This window comes from Loxodonta africana, chromosome 24 (assembly GCF_030014295.1).
Source record: "Loxodonta africana isolate mLoxAfr1 chromosome 24, mLoxAfr1.hap2, whole genome shotgun sequence".
In the NCBI taxonomy this organism is placed as follows: domain Eukaryota; kingdom Metazoa; phylum Chordata; class Mammalia; order Proboscidea; family Elephantidae; genus Loxodonta; species Loxodonta africana.
In genome coordinates this window covers 34,918,173-34,942,835 of record NC_087365.1, presented here as the reverse complement: position 1 = coordinate 34,942,835, position 24,663 = coordinate 34,918,173, and the positions used below count along the sequence as shown (strand labels likewise).

Sequence of the window (24,663 nt, the reverse complement as noted above, 5' to 3'; positions counted from 1 at the left end):
GGACTGGGCAGTGTTTCATTCTGTTGTACATAAGGTCACTACGAGTTGGTACAAACTCAACGGCATCTAACAACAACTGTCATGTCCCAGCCCTTCATAGATCACTTTGCATGGCAGGAATGAAAACACTTGCTGAAATAGCTGTCAGAACAAGGCAATATTTGTAGACTACCTGTTGGGATGGTAGAACAATCTGATTTGAGAGCAATTTGGGGTAGCAGTATATCAGGCTGGTATTTGGTTAGTATCTGAAGGGATGGAAAATTGCTTGAGGCCAAATCTGGGAGTGCCTAAAGGATTGGAAGCGTCTTGAGGCAGGTTGCGCAGGTCTGAGGGAAGGAGTAGGGCCCAGGTTGACTATGGGCTTGGGAAGACTGATTTATTCTTTTGTGCTCAGGACCCCCGCGTGCTTGATGCCATGCTCCCTTACCTAGTCAACTACTACGGGAACCCACACTCCCGGACACATGCTTATGGCTGGGAGAGTGAGGCAGCCATGGAACATGCTCGCCAGGTTAGTACAGAGGAGTCTGGGAGGTTCTGAGGTCAGATATTCAGTGGCATGTGGGAAAGACATTTCATTTTTGGTGGGTGGGGGTAAAGATGGAGGTGGTTTGGAGCTCTTTCAGAAAGAGATTCGGAAAGCAGGCCCTAGAGTTTGACCTCGGGCATTTGATTAGTTCTAGCATTTCCTAGCTGACTGATCTTGGGCAAGTTACCTAATTGCTCTAAGCCTCAATTTCTCAGATTTGAAATGGGGATGGTAATGTTGGTGTAGGGCTTCTTCCTGGGGCAGTGGAGCTGTCCTTGATCCAGAGCTCTGTCCCAGCTGTGCTAGCACCCCCGTTCCTGCCTGGATAACTAATGTTAGATTTCTTTTATTGCTTGACTTGCAGCAAGTAGCATCTCTGATTGGGGCTGACCCTCGTGAGATAATTTTCACCAGTGGTGCTACTGAATCCAACAACATAGCAATTAAGGTAAGAGAAGGGAACCAGAGGACATCTGGGCTCGCCTGACTTGGGAGATGGTATTTCTCCATCACTTGGATCTTATGTATGTATTCCCACTCACCGAACCCCCACCCCACTGTGAAGAGAAGATAAACACACACTCTTTCTGATTGTTGACTTTTCAACCCTTTGCAATCTGTCTTAAGTCTTTGCTCCTCTTGAACTGATTGAGTGAGGTAGTTGAATAGGATCGGTGATGGCTCTCTGACCATCAACCACTTGGTTTTTTGAATGGCAGCTACTTCAGAAAGTGAATAATGGTGACCCAACTCTTTTAAAGGATTATAAATACAACTACAGCATATTTCATCTCTAAAGCTTCATCTTTTTTTAAAAAATATTTCCTTAAGAGAAATTAAAATCAAAGAGTATGAATACAGCTTTTAAGATATCTTTTTAAATAATTCTCTGAAGAGATTATAATGTAAGTATTGCCTTCAGCAAGGATTAAGTGGTTGAGTTTCATTTCTACACTGCCAGATTTGGATACTGGTATCAACGGCACTGGGTTTTATGGGTATCGCCATATTTGTTATATTTTGTTATTGAAGTAGATATGACAGAGAGGGACTCTTTCCTGGAATCCAGGGATAGGCATTGTCCCCATTTTTTGCTTTTGTCCACTTTCTCTTTAGACATGGGATCAAAGTCATTGCTGTCACTCTGAGTGTTTTCTTCTTCATTCTACCACCACCAATTTCTAGGGTGTGGCTAGGTTCTATAAGTCACGGAAAAAGCACTTGATCACCACCCAGACTGAACACAAATGTGTCTTGGACTCCTGCCGTTCACTGGAAGCTGAGGGCTTTCAGGTCACCTATCTTCCAGTGCAGAAGAGCGGAATCATCAACCTAAAGGTAGGAGTGACTCTTGGTAGGAGGGGACAAAATAGGAGGAGCTTGGCTTCAGCCAGTTAATCAATCTCTTCAGCCTCAGTTTGAGCTTTAAGAAATAGATCTAATTGTTAGGGTAGGATTTAGACAAATAGGCATGTCAGGGGAACTGAGGGTGTTTTTCCCCTGAGTATGTATCATCCATCTTTTCTCTGGAGAACTTGTTTTTCAGCTTTGTCAGTGCTTCCTGGTTTACATGAGAGCCACTGGGCACATGTGCAGGATGCCAGGGACTTATTGTAACCATTGCAAAGCTCTGGCCCCTTCTTCCCCTGCACTGATGTTTCTCAACCCCTTAAAGAGGGGGTGTGGTTTTCTTAAAGAATATTTGCATTTTTGGCCCATTTCTTTATATGTCACTTTTGAAAGATGAATCTGACATTACCATCAGATTTTGGAAACCAGGATCCTTAGACAAATCCTAAGATACACTTTGTAGACAGAGCCTTTACTCCAAACTGTAAACTGTTTCTTACCATTCTTTGTTTTTTCCCTCTTTCTTCTTGCTTACATTCAATCAGTCAGCATGTCTGTAGCTTTTTCTTTCATTCCCTTGTTCGGGCTGCATCCTGGATCTTAGCAACCTCTGGACTAAAGCTCTGTTGCCTGAACTAGTCCTTTAGCCACCACCCCCCAGTATGTCCTGCAGACTGTTACCAGACTTTATTTCTAAAGTATTCTTTTGATGTTTTTTCACTTTGCCCAAAAACCTTGAGCAATTTCCATTTCCTTCAGCATGTTGTCATGTTTTTAAACATTGCGACGTAATTCACATGCCATAACATTTACCCCTTTAAAGCATACAATTCAGTGGTTTTTAATACATTTGCAGAGTTTTGCAACTCTCACCACTATCTCATTCCAGAATATTTTTAAAATTATTTTTAATTTATCATGCATTAAGTGAAAATTTACAAATCAAATCAGTCTGTCCTACAAAAACTTATACACACCTTGTTATGTACTCCTAGCTGCTCTCCCCCTAATGAGACAGGACACTCCTCTCCACCCTGTATTACTCGTGTTCATTCAGCCAGCTTCTGTACCCCTCTGCCTTTTTATCTCACCTCCAGACAGGAGCAGCCCACATAGTCTCATGTGTCTATTTGAGCCAAGAAGCTAACTTCTCACCAGTATCATTTTCTAATTTATAGTCCAGTCCAATTTCTGTCTGAAGAGTTGGCTTTGGGTCATTCCAGAATATTTTTATGGCCTCTCCCCAAGAAAAAGCTCATACCCATCTGCAGGCACGCCAATTTCCTCCTGCTTTCAACTACAAATCTACTTTCTGTCTCTATGGGCATTCTACCTATTCTGTACATTTCATAAAATACGTGGCCTTTTGTGTCTGACTCCTTTAGTATGATGTTTTCAAGGTTCATCTATGATGTAGCATGTATCAGTACTTCATTCCTTTTTTTGGTTGAATAATATGTTATTGTATAGATAAGCCACATTTTTTTAAATCCATTTATCAGTTGATGGGCACTTGGGTTGTTACCACATTTTGGCCCATTATGGTTATTATGAACAATGCTGCTCTGAATATTTGTGTACGTGTTTTAGTTTTGTGTGTGGTGTCTTTGAGCATGTTTTTGAGGTTCGTGTTGTAGCAAGTATCAGTAGTTAGTTCCTTTGTTTCGATGAGAAGTATCCCATTGTATGGGTATAACCCATTGTTGTCGAGTTGATTCCAACTCATAATGACCCTATAGGACAGAGTAAAACTGCCCCAGAGAGTTTCCAGGGAATGGCTGGTGTATTCAAACCGCTGACTTTTGGTAAGCAGCCGAATCACTTAACCAGTGTTCCACAGGGCACCTTGTATGGCTATACCACATTTTATTTACCCATTCATCAGTTGGTGTATATTTGAGTTATTTCCACTTTCTGGCTACTATGAATAATGCTGCTGTGAACCTTTGCTTACTGGTCTTTCTGGGGACATACGTTTTCATTTTGTTGGATAGATACCTAGGAATTGCTGGTTTGTAGGGCAAATTTATATTTAACTTTTTAAAAGAACTTCCAAATTATCTTCCAAAGTGGATGTACCATTTTACATTTCTAACAGCAGTGTGTGAGAGTTTCAGTTTCTGCATATTCTTGCTTTTATGGATTGAATTGTGTCCCCCACAAAATATGTGTTGTCAATCCTAATCCCTTTGCCTGTGGTTATAATCCCGTTTGGCAATGGATTGTCTTTGTTGTGTTAATGAGGAAGGATTAGTATAGGGTGTGTCTTGAGTAATTCTCTTTTGAGATATAAAAGAGATTAAACAAGTAAGCAGAGAGAAGCAGAGATGGGAGAAGATAGACACCATGCCACCTGAAGATCACCAAGGAGCCAAGGAATAAGGACCTTCCCCTAGTACCAATAAAGAGAGAAAGCCTTCCCCTAGGGCTGGTGCTTTGAATTCAGACTCCTAGCCTCCTAAACTGTGAAAAATAAATTTTTGTTTGTTGAAACCACTCACTCACGGTATTTCTGTTATAGCAGCACGAGATAACTAAGATGCTTGCTGGTACTTCTTATTGTCTATCTTTTTTTATTATAGCCATCTCTGTGGGTATGTAGTCGTAGCTCATTGTGGTTTTGATTTGCTTTTCCCTAATGATTGATTATATTAAGCATTTTTTCATGTGCTTATTTGCCATTTGTATATCTTCTTCAGAGAAATGTCTATTCAATCCTTTGCCTATTTTTTAAAAATTTTATTTTTTGTTGTTGTTGAGAATGTACACAGCAAAACATATGCCAGTTCAACAGTTTCTACATGTACAATTCAGTGACACTGATTATATTCAAGTGGCGCAACCATTCTCACCTCTTTTTCTGAGTTGTTCTCCCTCATTAATGTAAACTCACTGCCCCCTAAGGTTCCTGTCTAATCTTTTGACTTACTGTTGTGAGTTTGATCCTATATAAATAGTTCTTAAAAGAGCATGTTGCTCAAGCCTTTGCCCATTTTTTAACATTGTCTCTTTGTTATTGAGTTGTAGGAGTTCTTTATACATTCTGGATACTAAATCCTTATCAGATACACGATTTACAAATATTTTCTCCCATTGTATGAGTTGTCTGTTCACTTTATTTATTTATATTATGCTTTAGCCAAAAGTTTACAGAGCACATTAGTTTCTCATTAAACAATTAATACACATACTGTTTTGTGACATTGGTTGTTCACTTTCTTGATAGTGTCCTTTGGGGCACAGATATTTCTTGTTTTGATGAAATCCAATTTATTTTTTCTTTTTTTGGTTGTGTTTTTAGTGCCATATCTAAGAATTCATTGTCAAATCTGTGTTGTGTTTACTTCTGTGTTTTCTTTGTTTCTACATTTTATAGTTGTAGTTCTTACATTTATGCCTTTGGTCCATTTTGAATTAAATTGTGTATATGGTGTGAGGTAATGGCCCAACTTAATTCTTTTGCATATGGAGATCCTGCACCATTTGTTGAAAAAACTACTCTTTCCCCATTGGATGGTCGTGGCACCATAATTGACCATAGACGTATGGCTTTCAATTCTGTTTCATTGATCTTTATGTCTGTCCTTCTGCCAGTACCACACTGTCTTGATTATTATTGCTTTGTAGTAATTTTGAAATTGGGAAGTGTGAGTCCTCCAACTTTGATATTCTTTTTCAAGATTGTTTTGACTATTTGAGATCCCTTGCAAATGCATGTGAATTTTAGGATCAATTTGTTAGTTTCTGCAAAAAAAGGCACTCGGAATTTTGATAGGGATTGCATTGAATCTGTAGATAAATTTGGGGCATATTAACCATCTTAACAATATTAAATCTTCTAATCTGTGAACTTGGGATATCTTTCCATTTATTTACATTTTCTTTAACTTCTCCCAACAACGTTTTGTAGTTTTCCATGTACTAGTCTCACTTCCCTGGTTAAATATTTTTATTAGGATAAATTTAATTCTTTTCTGTTTTATTCTTTTGATACTATTGTAAATGGAATTGTTTTCTTAACTTCATTTTTGGATTGTTCATTGCTAGTATACAGAAATACAACTGATGTTTGTATATTGATCTTATATATTGTGACTTTGCTAACTTATTTATTAACTCTAATTTTTTCATATGAAAACTCTGGTGGCGTAGTGGTTAAGTGCTACGGCTGCTAACCGAAAGGTCGGCAGTTCAAATCCACCAGGCACCCCTTGGGATCTCTGTGGGGCAGTTCTACTCTGTCCTGTAGGGTCACTCTGATTTGGAATTGACTCGATGGTAGCGGGTTTGGTTTTTGGTTTTCTTTTCATATGGATTCTTTAGGGTTTTCCACATACGCAATCATGTCACCTGTGAATAGAGAGAATTTTACTTCTTTTTCATTCTGGATGCTTTTGTTTCTTTTTCTTGCCTAACTATCTTGATAAGAACTTCCAATGTTGAATAAAAGTAGTGAGAGCTTCTGGTCTTTCACCATTAAGTATGATATTAGCTATGGATTTTCATAGATGCTGTTTATTAGGTTGAGGGAATTCCCTTCTATTCCTAGTTTGTTAACAGTTTTTATCATAAAAAGTTGTTGGATTTTGTCAAATACTTTTTTTAGATCTATCGAGGTGATCATGTGGTTTTTGTTCTTTATTAATATGGTATATTACATTGATTGATTTTGTATGTTTAACTAGTCTTGCATTCCTGGAATAAATGCCACTTGGTCATTGGTGTTTAGTCAGTTTTATATGTTGTTGGATTCAGTTTGCCAGTATTTGTTGAGGAATTTTGCATCTATATTCATAAAGGATATTGATCTCTAGCTTTATTTTCTTGTGATATCTTTGTCAGATTTTGGTATCAGGATAATACTAGCCTGTACATGCTGGTTGGAACCTACTGTTTCAGTCTTGCCAACCACTGTGCCCCTTCAAAAACCCTTTCATTTCAGCCATACAGACCTATACGTCTCCCTAATGTACACTGGTCAGTTCTGTCTTGCACCTTTCCTTACATATCCCCACACCTTTGATCTCTTACTGTCTTCTTTGCACTTAGTTAATCTTCCCCATCTTTTAAGAACTTAGCTCAAGTCCCACCTTCCTCATGAAATCTCCTTAGCTACTCCAGCCTGTTCTGATCTCTCTCTTCTCTGGATTCCCTCAACACTTAGTGGCTTTTTACGTTTCTTCTCTGTTGTGTGTATATGTCTGTCTCTCCAACTAGGCTATGTTTCTTGAAGGCTTGTTGTTGTTGTTCTGTATTTTTATTTCTCATAATGCTTAGCATATTGCTTTTTTTTTCACTTAGTGTTATTTATTGTGCCACAATGCCAGGTACTGGGGAGGATAGAAGGATGAACAAAACAGGCCTATTCCCTGCCTCCAGGAAGCTTACATTCTAGTGAAGAGGACAGCTAACAAGTAAACAAACATACAGGTAGTCCCTGATTTAATGACAGAGTTCCCTTGTGACGACTCTTTTGTAATTCTGTTCTGATGCAAGTCGAATACCTCTTGTTTTGTTTTTTTTTTAGTTTTCATAGCCTACCATACGGCAGTGTTTTGAACAGTAAATCATAACATTGAACATCTGCAAGTGAACATCTGAGAATGATAATATCAGCAAGTTATGTGCAACAACGTCGTATGTAGTATATATTACTAATGATAATATGTGAAAAAAAAAAAGAACTAGTTGGTCCTAAGTGCAGTTCGTCATAACTGGAATATGTCGTAAGTTGGGGACTACCTGTAAATGAAATAATTATAAATTGGGATAAGTGCAATGACGGAAGCAAACATGGAGCTGAGAGAGAACATGACATTGAGAACCTACATTAGACTGAGTGTCAGGGAAGGTATAATAGATATTGGTGAACTGATTAATAATTTCTCTGAGGTGTGTAATGTTTCAGACAGATGTCATCCTGGCCTTTACATTGTTAATAGTAACCCTGTTCTTTGCTATTTACTCTGTTCTTCACAGCTTGCTCTGACAACCTTCAGTAGCAAAGGCTGTCCCTCCCTTTTCTTTTAACCTTTTTATTTTTAAATAATTTTAGATTTACATGGAGTTGAAAGAAACAGTACAGAAATCTCATGTACCCTTTATCCAGTTTCCCTCAGTGATAGTATCTTGCAAAAGTATAGTACAATGTCAATATCACAGCTAGGATATTGATACAATCCACTAATGTTTTTCTGATTTCCCCAGTTGTACTCATACGAGTGTGTTTAGTTCTATGTAGTTTTATCACCTGTGTAGGTTTGTGTAACCACCAGCACCACAGTCAAGGCAATGGAACAGTTCTTTCTCCACAAGGATCCTTGGTGTTGTTCTTTTATTACCACTAATGTAGTCTGCATTTCTGTAATTTTGTTATTTCAATAATAGTAGTATATAAATGGAGTCTTACATTTTGTAACCTTTTGGGATTTGCTGTTTATACTCAGCATAAACCTTTGAAGATTCATTCAAGCTATTGCATGTATCAATAATTTGTTTCTTTTTATTCCTGAGTGATATTCCATGGTATAGGTGTACCACAGTTTGTTTAACCATTCACCCATCGAAGGACATCAGGGTTGTTTCTAGTTTTTTGCTATTATGAATAAAGCTACTGTGAACATTCATATATAGGTTTTTGCGTGATCTTAAATTTCCATTTCTCTGGGATAAATGCCCAAGAGTGCAATTGCTGGATCGTGGTAATTTCATGTTTAGTTTTATTAGAAACTGCCAAACTGTTTTCTAGAGCGGCTGTACCATTTTACATTAATTACTACCAGCAGAATATAAGTGATCCAATTTCTCTGCATTACCAGCATCTGGTGTTGTCACTCTTTTTATTTTAACTATTCCAATAGGTGTTCAGTGAAAAGCCTTTTGTCAAGACTAAGCTTGCATACATTCTGAGTTAGGGAGGACTTGTTGGCAATATAGAGTCTCTTCACTCTTGCATTTTCTTAGGAACTAGAGGCTGCCATCCAGCCAGATACCAGCCTGGTTTCAGTCATGACTGTGAACAATGAGATTGGAGTGAAGCAACCCATTGCGGAAATAGGTCAGTATCGTAGATGTACCCTAATTCTTGCCCACTGCCAGAATCTGTATGGGGAGCAGGATTGGACTGGGAACCGTAACACTCTATAGAGTGCAGTAAGGAAATCAAGGGCAAGAGCTAAAGTACTTTGTTCAAGGAAATATTATAAAGTGGCATAGCTAGTATTTGAATCCAGGTTTAGTACCTTTTATGTTCCTTATGTTTTACTGTAGTTTGTGGGAAAAATAAAACAAAACTCACCCTTTTTTGTAGTTCTCTTTCCCCTTTAGAGTATCTATTAACCCCATTTAGAGTTAGAGACTCACCTCGTAATCTCTTACGCAGATTAGCAAATACATCTGTTAATCTTTCTCCTTTTAAATTAAAAAACAAACAAACAAACTAAATGTTCATCTGATATGTTGAGAGGCCAATGTTAATGAGATGGGAAGAGTGTTACATATCAGAACATCAGGGGTGTTTTGGCTTGGTGCTTTGCCCTCATTTCTTATTTATTCCAGTCAAGAAAGCTGGAACCCAAAGAGAGAGCAGTGATTTACTATATGGCTAGAGACTAATGATGTGATTACAGTTTTGCATTATGGAACCTCTCATAGGTAACTTCCCAACATTGTGTTGTGGATCTTCCCCTCTATTGTTTCCGTAGGGCGGATTTGCAGTTCCAGAAAGGTATATTTCCACACCGATGCAGCCCAGGCCGTTGGGAAAATCCCACTTGATGTCAATGACATGAAAATTGATCTCATGAGCATCAGTGGTCACAAGATCTATGGTCCAAAAGGTACTAGCATCCTTTAGAATTCTGCGTTTCTATACCTCCCAGGAAACCCTTAACCAGTTGTATCTTGGAGTCTTTTGAAGCTGCCTTTGCTCTCAGAGGAAATAGAATGCCTTGCAGAATGCAATTGTCATTTAGCAATAGCCAGGAATACTTGCCTATTTGTAGTCCCTAGAAGTTACTATACTATAGGCCATTCTTCCTAGTCCTTTAGAAAATCCTTAGAAGGCATATGGAGGCTAATTTGGTTCAGGAACAAGAATTTTTTCATAACAAATTTAGCTAGATAGACTCAGCTATCTTGTCTGCCCCACTATGGTATTCATTCTTTTTTTTTTTTTAATTAACTTTTATTGAGCTTCAAGTGAACGTTTACAAATCAAGTCAGTCTGTCACATATAAGTTTATATACACCTTAGTCCGTACTCCCACTTACTCTCCCCCTAATGAGTCAGCCCTTCCAGTCTCTCCTTTCGTGACAATTTTGCCAGCTTCCAACTCTCTCTATCCTCCCATCCCCCCTCCAGACAGGAGATGCCACCACAGTCTCAAGTGTCCACCTGATATAATTAGCTCCCTCTTCATCAGCATCTCTCTCCTACGCACTGTCCAGTCCCTTTCATGTCTGATGAGTTGTCTTCGGGAATGGTTCCTGTCCTGGGCCATCAGAAGGTTTGGGGACCATGACCACTGGGATTCCTCTAGTCTCAGTCAGACCATTAAGTCTGGTCTTTTTATGAGAATTTGGGGTCTGCATCCCCGTGATCTCCTGCTCCCTCAGGGGTTCTCTGTTGTGCTCCCTGTCAGGGCAGTCATCGATTGTGGCCGGGCACCCACTGCTCTTCTGGTCTCAGGATGATGTAGGTCTCTGGTTCATGTGGCCCTTTCTGTCTCTTGGGCTCTTAGTTATCGTGTGACCTTGGTGTTCTTCATTCTCCTTTGATCCAGGTGGATTGAGACCAACTGATGCATCTGAGATGGCCGCTTGTTAGCATTTAAGACCCCAGACGCCACATTTCAAAGTGGGATGCAGAATGTTTTCATAATAGAATTATTTTGCCAATTGACTTAGAAGTCCCCTTAAACCATGGTCCCCAAACCCCGCCATTGCTCCGCTGACCTTTGAAGCATTCAGTTTATCCAGGAAACTTCTTTGCTTTTGGTCCAGTCCAGTTGAGCTGACCTTCCAGGTATTGACTATTGTCCTTCCCTTCACCTAAAGCAGTTCTTATCTACTAATTAATCAGTAAAAAACCCTCTCCCACCCTCCCTCCCTCCCCTCCTCGTAACCACAAAAGTATGTGTTCTTCTCAGTTTATACTATTTCTCAAGATCTTATAATAGTGGTCTTATACAATATTTGTCCTTTTGCCTCTGACTGATTTCGCTCAGCATAATGCCTTCCAAGTTCCTCCATGTTATGAAATGTTTCACAGATTTGTCACTGTTCCTTATTGATGCGTAGTATTCCATTGTGTGACTATACCACAATTTATTTAACCATTCATCCGTTGATGGACGCCTTGGTTGCTTCCAGCTTTTTGCTATTGTAAACGGAGCTGCAATAAACATGGGTGTGCATATATCTGTTCGTGTGAAGGCTCTTATTTCTCTAGGGTATATTCCGAGGAGTGGGATTTTTTTTTATGGTAGTTCTATTTCTAACTGTTTAAGATAACGCCAGATAGATTTCCAAAGTGGTTGTACCATTTTACATTCCCACCAGCAGTGTATAAGAGTTCCAATCTCTCCGCAGCCTCTCCAACATTTATTATTTTGTGTTTTTTGGATTAATGCCAGCCTTGTGGGAGTGAGATGGAATCACATCGTAGTTTTAATTTGCATTTCTCTAATGGCTAATGATCGAGAGCATTTTCTCATGTATCTGTCAGCTGCCTGAATATCTTCTTTAGTGAAGTGTGTGTTCATATCCTTTGCCCACTTCTTGATTGGGTTGTTTGTCTTTTTGTGGTTGAGTTTTGACAGAATCATATAGATTTTAGAGATCAGGGGCTTGTCGGAGATGTCATAGCTGAAAATTCTTTCCCAATCTGTAGGTGGTCTTTTTACTCTTTTGGTGAAGTCTTTAGAGGTATTCATTCTTTGCATCCTTCATTATCAGTGTCTTGCTTTATTTAGCTTGTTGTCATTGTTAGGTGCCATCAAGTTGGTTCTGACTTACAGCGACCCTATGTACCATCCTCACAATCATCACAATGTTTGAGCCTGTTGTTGCAGCCACTGTGTCAGTCCATCTCATCGAGGGTCTTCTTCTTTGCTGACCCTCTACTTTATCAAGTATGATGTCTTTTTCCAGGGACTGGTCCCTCCTGATAACACGTCCAAAGTACATGAGACAAAGTCTCACCATCCTTGCTTCCAAGGAGCACTCAGGCTGTATTTCTTCCAAGATAGAGTTGTCCTTCTGGCAGTCCATGGTATATTCTTCACCACCACCATAACTCAAAGGCATCAACTCTTTTTTGGTCTTCCTTATTCATTGTACACCTTTTGCATGCATATGAGGTAATTTAGAATATCATGGCTTATGTCAGGCGCATCTTAGTCCTCAAAGTGACATCTTTGCTTTTTAATACTCTTGCAGTAGATTTACCCAATGCAGTATGTTGTTCGATTTCCTGACTGCTGCTTCCATGGGCCTTGATGGCGGATCCAAGTAAAATGAAATCCTTGACAACGTCAATCTTATCTTCATTTATCATGATGTTGCTTATTGGTCCAGTTGTGAGAATTTTTGTTCTTTTTGTGTTGAGGAGTAATCCATACTGAAGGCTGTGGTTTTTGATTTTCATCAATAAGTGCTTCAAGTCCTCTTCTCTTTCAGCACGCAAGGTTTTGTCATCTGTGTATCACAGGTTGTTAATGAGTCTTCTACCAATCCTGATGGCACATCCTTCTTCATATAGTTCAGCTTCTCAGATTATTTGCTCAGTATACAGATTGAATAAGTATGGAAAAAGGATACAACCCTGATTCACACCTTTCTTGATTTTAAACCATGCAGTACCCCATTGCACTGTTCAAATGTCTATATCTTGGTCTATGTACAGGTTCCACGTGAGCACAATGAAGGGTTATGGAATTCCCATTCTTCGCAGTGTTATCCATAATTTGTTATGATCCACACAGACAAATGCTTTTGCACAGTCAGTAAAACACAGGTAAACATCTTTCTGGTATTCTTTGCTTTCAGCCAAGATCCATCTGACATCAGCAATGATATCCCTGGTTCCACGTCCTCTTCTGAATACAGCTTGAATTTTTGGCAGTTCCCTGTCGAGGTACTGCTGCAACCGCTTTTGGATAACCTTCAACAAGATTTTACTTGTGATATTAATGATATTATTCAATAATTTCTGCATTCTATTGGATCACTTTTCTTTGAAATGGGCACAAATAGGGATCTCTTACAGTCAGTTGGCCAGGTAGCTATCATCCAAATTTCTTGGCATAGATAAGTGAGCACCTCCAGCACTGCATCCCTTTGTTGAAATACCTCAATTGATAGTCCCTCAATTCTTGGAGCCTTATTTTTCACCAATGCCTTCAGTGCAGCTTGGACTTCTTTGTTCAATACCATCGGTTCATGATCACATGCTACCTCCTGAAATGGTTGAACATCGACCAATTCTTTTTGGTACAGTGACTCTGTGTATTCCTTCCATCTTCTTTTGATACTTCCTGTGTCATTCAATTTTTTGCACCTAGAATCCTTCAAAATTGTAACTCAAGGCTTGAATTTTTTCTTCAGTTCTTTCAGCTTGAGAAATGCCGAGTGTTCTTCCCTTTTGGTTTTCTAACTCCAGGTCTTCGCACATTTCACTTTACATTGTCATTTCTTCCATTCACGTTAGCTACTCTGTGTTCAAGAGCAAGTTTCAAAGCCTTTTCTGAAATCCATTTTGGTCTTTTCTTTCTTTCCTGTCTTTTTAGTGAACTTTTGTTTTCTTCATGTATGATGTCCTTGGTGTCTTCCCACAACTCGTCTGTTCTTTGGTCATTAGTGTTCAATGCGTCAAGTCTGTTCTTGAGATGGTCTCCAAATTCAGGTGGGATATACTTAAGGACGTATTTTGGCTGTCATGGACTTCTCTGAATTTTTGTTCAGCTTTGATTTGAACTTGTCTTTGAGCAATTGATGGTCTGTTCCGCAATTGGCCCCTGGCCTTGTTCTGACTCGTGATACTGAGCTTTTCCATTGTCTCTTCCCACACGTGTAGTTGATTTGATTCCTGTGGTTTCCACCTGATGAGATCCATGGGTATAGTCACCATTTATGTTGTTGCAAAAAGGTATGTACAACAAAGAAGTTGTTGGTTTTGCAAAATTTTATTATGCGTTCTCCGGCATTGGTGTCATTTCCGTCACCAAGACCATATTTTCCAACTACCAGTCCTTCTTCTTCATTTCCAGCATTTGCATTCCAACCACCAGTAATTATCAATGCATCTTGATTGCATGTTTGATCAATTTCAGACTGCAGAATTTGATAAAGTCTTCAGTTTTGTCATCTTTGGCATTACTGGTTGGTGCATAAATTTGAATAATAGTCTTATTAACTGGCCTTTCTTGTAGGTACATGGATATTAACCTATCACTGACAGTGTTGTTCTTCAGGATAGATCTTGAAATGCTCTTTTGATGATGAACATGACGCCATTCCTCTTCAATTCGTCATTCCTGGCATAGGAGACCATATGATTTACTCAGAATGGCCAATACCAGTCCATTTCACTCACTAATGCCTAGGAGGAACACTGGTGGCTCAGTGGTTAAGAGTTCGGCTGCTAACCAAAAAGTCGGCAATTTGAATCTACCAACTGCTCCTTGGAAACCCTTTGGAACAGTTCTACTCTGTCCTACAGGGTTGCTATAAGTCGGAATCGACTCAATGGCAATGGGTTAACACCTAGGATATCGATGTTTATGCATTCTATTTAATTTTTGACGACTTCCAATTTTCCTGGATTCATATTGTGCATATTCTACTTTTGATTATTAATGGATGTTTGCATCTGTTTCTTCTCGTTTTGGGTAATTTTTAGCTTAGACGAGATTATATGAGTTTTTATATTTCTTCTAGTTTTTGTTCCTAAAAGACTTAGTAGTCTGTGCTCCTGTTAGTCTCTCAAGGATACCTTTCTGTTACTATGGTCCTGTTAGCTTTAGGGGTGTTTTTAAGCTTGAGTCCTGCCTCTTCCCCCAAGAAGAGACTTGAGAAGAGACTATTGTTCTCTGTATTATGGAGACAGCCATAGCAAACAACTCTGTCTGTGGGGTGAGGACCTGTGGTGGTTGGTGATACTTGTGTCACTACACTTTGTGTGTTTACAGAGCGTGTCATCTGGTGTATACCTTGTGGAACAAAGTACAGTGAGCTCCTAGAAGCATGTAAGGTGACTGCTTCTATGGCTCCCCACATAAAAGTGGTTTTGAGACGTACTATTTCTCAAAGTGCAATAGACATTCTTTCTTAATCTAGCTAAAATATTGCCTTTTACTGTACATGTTGCCATCGAGTTAATCCCGACTCACAGGGACCCTATAAGATAGAGTAGAACTAGCCCATAAGGTTTCCGAGGAATGCCTGGTGAATTTGAACTGCTGACGTTTTGGTTAGCAGCCAACCTTTTTTTTTTTTTTAATTTTTATTGTGCTTTAAGTGAAAGTTTGCAAATCAAGTCGGCCTGTCATACAAAAACTTACGTATACCTTCCTATATACTCCTAGTTGCTCTCTGCCTAACGAGACAACATACTCCTTCTCTCCACCCTGTATTTCTGTGTCCATTTAGCCAGCTTCTGTCCCCTTTGGCCTTCATATCTCCCCTCCAGACAGCAGCTGCCCACATAGTCTCATGTGTCTACTTGATCCATAAGGCTCACTCCTCACAAGTGTCATTCTCTGTCTTATAGTCCAGTCCAATCCCTGTCTGAAGAGTTGGCTTTTGGAATGGTTCCTGTCTTGGGCTAAGAGAAGGCCTGCGGACCATGACCTCCAGGGTCCTTCTAGTCTAGAGCATTAAGCCTGGTCTTTTTATGAGAATTTGAGGTTTGCATCCCAGTGTTCTCCTGCTCCTTCAGGGATTCCCTGTTGTGTTCCCTGTCATGGCAGTCATCAGTTATAGCCAGGCACCATCTAGTTTTTCTGGTCTCAGGCTGATGTAGTCTCTGATTGATGTGGCCCTTTCTGTCTCATGGGCTCATAATTACCTTGTGTCTTTGGTGGTCTTCATTCTCCTTTGCTTCATGTGGGTTGAGATCAATTGATGCATCTTAGATGGCCACTTGCTAGTGTTGAAGACCCTAGACACCACTCTGCAAAATAGCAGCTGACCTTTTAACCACTGAGCCACCAGGGATTCACTTTTATTATAGATGTATCTATTTTGATGAAAGCAATTATCACATTGACAGGAACCTCTGATCAGCACTTACATTTATACGGATATCCCTTAGTACCCAAACTCCTGATTTCTGAACTCAGGGTCTAAATAGATGTAGATAATGTTGTGTCCTTTACCACGTTACGATATCTGAGCACTTGCTCTTTGAACTTGGGAATTGCGTAGATTAACATAGTGGAGGATAATTGAATTTGGTTTTTTAAATGGTGAAATGAGATACTTCTTAATAAAATACAGTTTGGTACATCAATTATTTTAAAATTTGTGTCCTTCATAGTAAATTTGGGAACCACTGTCTTAGTTTTTATGATATCTACAGCCTCTGCCTGAACAGTTGTCCTGTATGGGAGAAGAGTCAGTAAATGAACTTTATCAAGTGCCTACTCTATTCAAAAACCCTGGACTATTTAGTGACTAACTTTGCACACTCATTTTCATTTTTTGGTATGAAATTCCTGTAAGAGTGTTTGCTGACTCACAGGTTATACACTTTTTTCAGTTTTGATATACACTGGGAAATTGTGAATTGTGCCAAATTTTACTCCCATTCTGACCCTTCCCTTTTATTCCTCAACGTTTTTATTTATTTATTTTTAGAAAAGGTAATATATGGTGCAAAATTCAAAAGCTGCAAAAAAAGTATACAGTGGAAAGTCTATCTCCCGCCTCTTTCTTGTAGCCATGGAGTTCCCCTCTGGGGAGGCAGTTTCTTGGGTATTTTTCTAGAATTATTCTATACATTTGCAAGCACACAACCTTTCCCATGCTTTGCTTTGTTACCTAAACAGTCACATATGGTATTCATTGTTCAGGATCTTACTTTTTTCACCTAATAATGCATCTTTTTTTTTTTTTTAAACTAAAATACACACTTTATTTGGATTTCACTGGTTTTCCAACAGTGTGTCTTGGAAATTTTACAGTATCCATACAGAAAGAGCTTCCTCATTCTTTTATATACCTGCTTGCTATTTCATTGTATGGACATACCCTCATTTATCTGACCATTCCCCAGATGGTTGGCCTCCAAGTTGTTTCCAATCTTTGCTATTACAAATAATGCTGCAATGAATGGTATATTTCATATATGCATAGGCAGCTACTTTTAAACCATTTTGTTCATTATTCCTTCTGCTAGTCACCTGTCTGACGATACATAATTTTGCTAAATACTATGCTTTTACTGCCATTTCTTCTTTTACCCCAACTTTTTTTATTTAGAAAAATTCAAACTTATAGAAAAGTTGAAAGTTTTTTTGATCCCTTTGGAAAGTAATATTTTGTCTCATTTGCATTTCTCTTTCTCTCTCTCTCTTTTTAACCGCACTTTGTTTGCTAGGGGTTGGTGCCATCTACATTCGCCGCCGGCCCCGTGTGCGTGTGGAGGCCCTGCAGAGTGGAGGGGGGCAGGAACGGGGTATGCGGTCTGGGACAGTGCCCACACCCTTGGTGGTGGGGCTGGGGGCTGCGTGTGAAGTGGCACAGCAAGAGATGGAGGTATGGGGAGAGCAGTTTCCTCCCACAATTTCTCCCCCTGTGCTGGGTCTCCTATCTAGAGGCGTCTCAGAACGACTGGGTCAGATTTTTGTAGAAAGAGGAGGTTTAAGAAAACCTGTTCTTGTCCTGGTGCTACTGGTGTCTTGTTCTAAAGGACATGTTATAGGCTCCCTAACTTATGCCCTTTTAGTAGTTTATTAGATCATTTGTTTCTGGGTTGTTGGGACCAATGTCCTGTTTACTAAGCACCTTTTGCACACCAGGCACTGTGACTTAGTGTTGGGGAAGCAGTGGTCTCCATGAGTAACATAGGATGATAGGTGGCTCTCTTGCATAGTCACTTCAGGGCATAGAAGAGCTCCTCAACCCATGTGTTTCTGAGTTGATTGATGGTCACTGTGCTTAGTCCTCCCTTGCCTGCTTCTCAGTATGACCACAAGCGGATCTCCAAATTAGCAGAGCGACTGACACAGAAGATAATGAAGAGCCTTCCAGATGTGGTGATGAATGGGGACCCTGAGCATCATTATCCAGGTATAGCCCTTTCTGTTCCCGTTCTGGAAGATCCTGAGACTCTGAGAATCCCCTCATAATGGTTCTTTTTTCCAGGCTGTATCAACCTCTCCTTTGCATATGTGGAAGGGGAGAGTCTACTGATGGCGCTCAAGGATGTTGCCTTATCCTCAGGGAGGTGAGTTCCACCAGATAGACAGGGACTGTGGCAGGGCTGGTTAGTCTGGTTTCTAAGTGCCATAACAGTGTATTAAGCTTCCCAGTGTGCAAGTGAGAACACTGACAGGTGTCAGGTAAAAGAGCTCTTGGTTAAGAGTGAAGGTCATTTTATAAATGACAGTTTTTTTAGCTGGCTTGGCACAGACTGAACTTTGCCACCCAGAGAGGGCTTCCTGTGGTAGAATTTTGTGCCTTCTGTGGTTCCGGGGGATGTATGTATCTGTTCTAGGGTTATATTAGCAGTTCTCCTGCAGGCCTCTGGAATTGAAGGCTGCTCCAAAGGCCACCAAGGGTTTAGTTGCCCTCAAACCAGTACAGATGGTATATTCTATCCTCAGGAATGAGCGCAGCATCCCCTGCTGCCTTTTTTGTCAAACACATGTGGCATCATGCTCTCTCATGCTTTGGCAGTATGCTTGTTCTAACTGGTTGTCCACCATAGAGGCTGGAGGAGGTAGATTCACATCCCATGATAGGTAGGGCAGCATCTGGCTCTTTAGTTCTGCCAGATTGGGCCTCTTTTATTTGTATGATATGACTCCAGGGGCCTGGAGTTTGTGGTTAAAAGCAATTGTTGATGATCAGCTGAGCAAGGCTCTTGTGTCTCTCTCCTTAGCGCTTGTACCTCTGCCTCCCTGGAGCCCTCTTATGTCCTTAGAGCGATTGGCACTGACGAGGATTTAGCTCATTCTTCCATCAGGTCAGTGGGTTGTGCTGCAACACCATCTTCTTTTGTATCTTTCATTTCCTTTTATAGTCTTTCTCAGTCTAGTTTTCCTTATTCGTCCCTGAATCTTCTTGAAAGTTTGTAGTGCAGTGGTTCTAAGACTTCATTGACTATCACCTGGGAGGTTTGTAAAATATGAAGATTACTGAGTTCCGCACCCAGAGATTCTGATTTACTAGGTCTGGAGGAGGTGCAGGAATCTTCTCGGGTGATTCAAATGTGGCTGGTCCACACACCACATTCTGAGAAATGCTGACTTAGAAATGCCTAGGTGGGAAGGACCACGTTCTTCTCTCTGTGTATCTTATGTGTAGGAGATCCTCACCAAATATTTGTTGAATGAATGTACTTTGGTGCCAGAGCTCTGATGCAGAGCCTTCTCCTGTGCCTTTTTCAGGTTTGGCATTGGCCGCTTCACTACAGAGGAAGAAGTGGACTACACAGTGGAGAAATGCATCCAGCATGTGAAGCGCCTTCGAGAAATGAGGTATTCAGTATTGTACTGGACACCCTTTGGAAGAAACTGTAGTGCTGGCTCCTCTCTTGTCCTTCAGCTGTGTGTTCACACTGCCAGAAAGCAAAGCTGGAGAGTATAGTCAGCTCTCTGTATCTGTGGGTTCTGCATTCAAGGAGTCAACTAACCATGCATCAAATATATTCAAGGGGTTGGGGGGGGGTTAGTTCCCAAAAGCAAAAGTTGAATTTGCTGCATTCCACGTACTATGTTGAATCCACGTGAATGAAGTGATGTGTAGGCATGTGCTAGTGTAGCCTCCCGCCATTTCACACATCCTCAGTCTCTCTCCAGCACTTGTTTGAGCATTGTTCACTCCAAAGGCCACCAAGGGTTTATTTGCCCTCAAACTAGTACAGATGGTATATTCTGTCCTCAAGAATGAGCGCTTCCCATCTTATTTGTTCACTATTTGTGTTGTGGGTACCCTTTGTTTCTGTGAAAAATGGCTCCTAAAAGCAATTAAGTGGTCAAAGCAGTCCCTCAAAGGCTAAGTATGAGGGGTTGAGGAGAGCGAGAGGAAGGAGTTTAAGATTAGTAAGAGATGGCTAGCTAGCTATGTAAAGCACTACAGCCTCAAGAACTTAAAGATCATGGGAGAATCGGCATGGGCTGATGCCTGGGCAGTATCCGCATTCCCGGAAGAGCTCAAGAAACTCATAGAAGAGAAAGGCAGGGCTTCAACTGTGAAGAAAAAAAACTTTACATAGCCATTTACATTGTGTTAGGTATTATAAGTAATCTAGAGATAACTTATAGTATACAGGAGGATGTGCGTAGGTTATATGCAGATACTACCATTCTATATAAGGGACTTGAGCATCCTCAGATTTTGATATCTGTGGAGCGTCCTGGAATCAATCCTCCAAGGATACTGTGGAACGACTGTACTTGGATTTTAGAATTTAGAAAGCAACTCTCCTCAGCTTCATGTTTTCAGAATATGAGAAAGTGTTCTTAAAGACTAAAGAACTATGTAAATGCAGGTAGTATTTTCATTACTGATACTAGTTATCATTGAGTAAAAAATTTTTAGACTAGTTATCAGAAAACTCCCGTCGAGATGGGATTTTTTTTTTTTAATTTTTATTGTGCTTTAAGTGAAAGTTTACAAATCAAGTCAGTCTCTCATACAAAACCTTATATACACCTTGCTATATACCCCTAGTTGCTCTCCCCCAATGAGCCAGCACACTCCTTCTCTCCACCCTGTATTGCCGTGTCCATTCAGCCATCTTCTGTCCCCCTCGGCCTTCACATCTCCCCTCCAGACAGGAGCTGCACACATGGTCTCATGTATCTACTTGATTCAAGAAGCTCACTCCTCACCAGTATCATTTTCTAATAGTCCAGTCCAATCCCTGTCTGAAGAGTTGGCTTTGGGAATGGTTCCTGTCTTCGGCTAACAGAAGGTCTGGGAACCATGACCTCTGGGGTCCTTCTAGTCTCAATCAGACCATCAAGTCTGGACTTTTCATGAGAATTTGAGGTCTGCGTCCCACTGCTCTCCTACTCCTTCAGGGATTCTCTCTTGTGCTTCCTGTCATGGCAGTCATCAGTTGTAGCTGGGCGCCATCTAGTTCTTCTGGCCTCAGGCTGAGCTGATGTATTCTGTGATTTATGTGGCCCATTCTGATGCCTGGGCTCATACTTACCTTGTGTCTTTGGTGTTCTTCATTCTCCTTTGCTCCATGTGAGCAACTGATGCATCTTAGATGGCTGCTTGCTAGTGTCTAAGACCCCTTGAGATGGGGATTCTTAATTTGGGTTCTACAGTTCAACTTCAGGAGATAAAGGATTGCCCTGAAATTACATGCTAAATGTTGTGAAGTTGTGCATTTTTTGGGGAGGGACGTTTACAGTTTTTATCAGATTCTCAAAATGTTAACCACTGTTCAGAGCTCTCTTTGTAAAGGTGTATGTAAAAGCCAAGTGGTCCTTGACTGGTCAGCTGCCACCAGGGTTGCTCCTAGTAGCCATACAGTTCAGCTTCCTCCTGGGAACATTGAAGCCTCTGCATTTTTTCATAGCATGGCTCAGTCCTGGTTCAGTTTGACTTTGAAGATTCCCTTGGTCTAATTGCTGGGAATGAGAAAGCTCATGTATATACTCTGCTTCCGTTTGTGAGCTCTTCTAGGCCTTTCTGGCCTCTGGATTTTCCTTTCCAGGGCAAAACTGAATAGCTTAAGCATTTATGGCTTTCAACAACTTTCTTAGGCTCAGGATTCTTTTTTTGGCCTGGTTTTCTGGTACTCTTTGGCATACTCAAGGGACATTTTTACTAACCATGCTGCCAGCAAACCTTTATTTTTCCTATCTGTGGTTTCATTATCTATACCCTATTCCTTATGACCCTTTACAAACTGAATTCAGCCTGATCCCTTTAGCCCTCAGCCAGAGCCTGATTTTGTGGTCTTACGACAAATGATTTCTCCTGAAGAGAAGGCACAGAAAGGAGTTGGCTGACTTATAAATGGCCATGGAGAATGTCATAAATGGCAAGGCATGCTGGGAATTCGTAGTGTAAAGGAGAGGAGTAAGCCAATCACAGAATGATAACGGAAAGAAAAAAAAAATAACTGGGGTAATCCAAAGCATAGAATCCCATAGTCAAAGCACATTGAAGTAATATCTGGTCTGGTATCATTATTAAAGACATCCAAGCTAAAGGGGATCAGAGCTTAGCAAAGATTTCTTAGCAGCAGTTCCTTTGTATGATGGGATGCCCAGGTCCAAGTTCCAAGAGGTCCTTTTGTATTGGATCCAGGGATGTTGGAGCCAGAGTCTAACCCAGGGGAGATGGTAGGAATTGGATGAGGGTGCTGTATACCCTGATGACTTAGGGGTAGGCTCCAGCCCTACCTGGGAAGTAGAGTAAAACCTAGAAACTAGTACTGAAAAGTGGGCCATTCATGACAGGGGTTATTAGAAAGCCTGAAACTTGATGCTTATATAGGGCTTAATGGTCTTGATTCCCACCTGGGGAGACTATGTCCATAGCCTCTCACAAGAGGGATAGGAGCTTCAAGACTGTGACCATGCATAATGCCCATTGGCTCAGGGCCCTAGTGGAGGTGAGCCTGAAGTAGCTAGTTATACTTATTTGTTGGAAGTTGGGAAGAGGCTGGAACTGACAAGGACTTTCAGATAGCTGGAGAAGACTTGCTAGCTACCTGTATTGGGGTCTGCCAGGGCAAGGAGACAGAGCAGAGATAAGGACAGGAGTAGGCAAGTCATTGCTGAGGGCCTCGAAGCCAATGTTGACTGTTTCCTATCTGTGCGCTCACTCATCCAATGTCTCTTCTTTTGGCAGCCCTCTCTGGGAGATGGTACAGGATGGCATTGACCTCAAGAGCATCAAGTGGACTCAACACTAGAAGAGTAGTCACTTGTGTGGTCCCGGCCTCTCCTGCCTCGCTGATCCATGCACCTCAGGCACCTTGTTACACCAGAGGGTGTTCCATGTTCAAACCAGAATTGCTATAGCCCAGATGACTTTAGCATCAGCCCACCTCCAAGACAGAAACACAAGAAAACTATCTTTCCCCAGCCTCCGGTTCCTTTGGTGGGAAATATTCCCGCATTTCTCTCCAGAAGTCTTCCTTTGGTGTTACAGTGGGTGGGCATTCGAATCATGAAGCAGTAGGGTCATTTGGTACTGCTGCTGGTCATGCCTGTGTACTTGGAAAGAGCCAGAGGAAAAGGAAGAAGGCTCTTTAGGACGCCAATGCTCTACATGGACTTTTGAGTTGTTACTTCCTGCTGCTCAACTGGATTGGCTCCCTCAGGAATAAGCATAATCAACTGAGATTTAATTTTTTTGTGTGTTTCCAAAGGTCACCTCTTCATACTGATTGTAGACTGAACAGCATGTTACTTAGAAGGCTTATTTCCTGTTTTCATCCTCTTTCCTTTCTTTTTACCTAACAGAGCTAGAAAACAAGTATATGACTCTATCCACTATTAAAATAAGTTATGTTTCTCTCCTTAAAAGTTGTTAATTTATAGATTGGAGAAGTAAATTCACCTTCTATTTGCTCTGTGACTTTTGTGAAAGTCTCAGGGCAAAGTGGAAGGTGCCCTTGGAAACTGTGAGCAGACCATCACTCCACTTGATTTCCGTAGATGACTGGATCTGTTTGCATCCCTGTTCATTCTGCAGTTACTGTAGTGCCTGCCAGGAGCCCAGCATTATTCTGGGTATTGGAGTTGTACCGGTTAACAGGACCAAAAAGAACCCTGTTTTCAATGAAATTGCATTCTAGTGGAGAGACAGAAAATAAGAAGTAAACAAATAAGACTCTTATAGATTGTCATACGTGCTATGGAAGAAATAAACAGAGTGTTAGGGAGAGTCTCCTACCCTGGGTGTTCTAGGGATGAGCGTTTCAGGCAGAAGGAACAGCAACAGCAAAGGATCTGAGGTGTGGAAAAGCATGGTGTCTTTGAGAAATCAAGAGAAGGCCAATACTACTGGAGCAATTTTCTCATTTGTGGGTCTAAACTCTTAGGTGAATAGTTACCAGCACTAAAAAATGAGAGAAAAGAAAATGTTAAAATACCTCATACACATATTAAAATTTTTCATTTTGATTATGTATTTGGTTACATATACCAGGTCCAAATGTATGATTGTGGGTAAGGGTCAAAATTTGAAAGTAACTGGGCAAAAGTATGGTGAATGAAGATGGTCAAGGGAAGGAGAAGATGAAATTAGATTTTTTATTATTAATCAACTTTTTATTTTGGAATAATATTAGATTTACAGAAAAGTTACAAATACAGTACAGTTCATATATCCATCTAGTTTCTTCTAATTTTAAGATTTTACATAAAACTGTGGTACCTTTGTCAAAACTAAGAGATCAATATTGGTATGTTACTATTTACTAAACTGCAGACTTTATTCAGATTTCACCAGTTTTCCCACTAACGTGCATTTCTGGTTCTAGGATCCAATCCTGGATACCACATTGCATTAGGAAGTTTTGTTTTCAATGAACTGTGCATTCCTACAAAGAGTATATATAAAGTATAAACCAAACCAGA

The 24,663-nt window shown here is 40.5% G+C and overlaps 1 protein-coding gene across 3 annotated transcripts in view; it reads left to right on the top strand.

Annotated features, from left to right (window-relative positions):
• NFS1 (NFS1 cysteine desulfurase) overlaps positions 1-24,663 on the top strand; it is a 26,488-nt gene extending 1,825 nt beyond the window's left edge. The window contains exons 3-13 of one of the 3 annotated variants that reach the window (XM_003411683.4): positions 398-514; positions 897-980; positions 1,718-1,870; positions 8,846-8,939; positions 9,586-9,720; positions 17,484-17,641; positions 18,070-18,175; positions 18,251-18,332; positions 18,990-19,073; positions 19,498-19,587; positions 22,928-24,663. In XM_003411683.4, the coding sequence (XP_003411731.1) occupies positions 398-514; positions 897-980; positions 1,718-1,870; positions 8,846-8,939; positions 9,586-9,720; positions 17,484-17,641; positions 18,070-18,175; positions 18,251-18,332; positions 18,990-19,073; positions 19,498-19,587; positions 22,928-22,991 (1,167 nt within the window). In that variant the 3' untranslated portion in view covers positions 22,992-24,663. The remainder of the gene's footprint in view (positions 1-397; positions 515-896; positions 981-1,717; positions 1,871-8,845; positions 8,940-9,585; positions 9,721-17,483; positions 17,642-18,069; positions 18,176-18,250; positions 18,333-18,989; positions 19,074-19,497; positions 19,588-22,927) is intronic. The other 2 variants (XM_023550202.2, XM_064276043.1) reach the window with 2 other exon arrangements.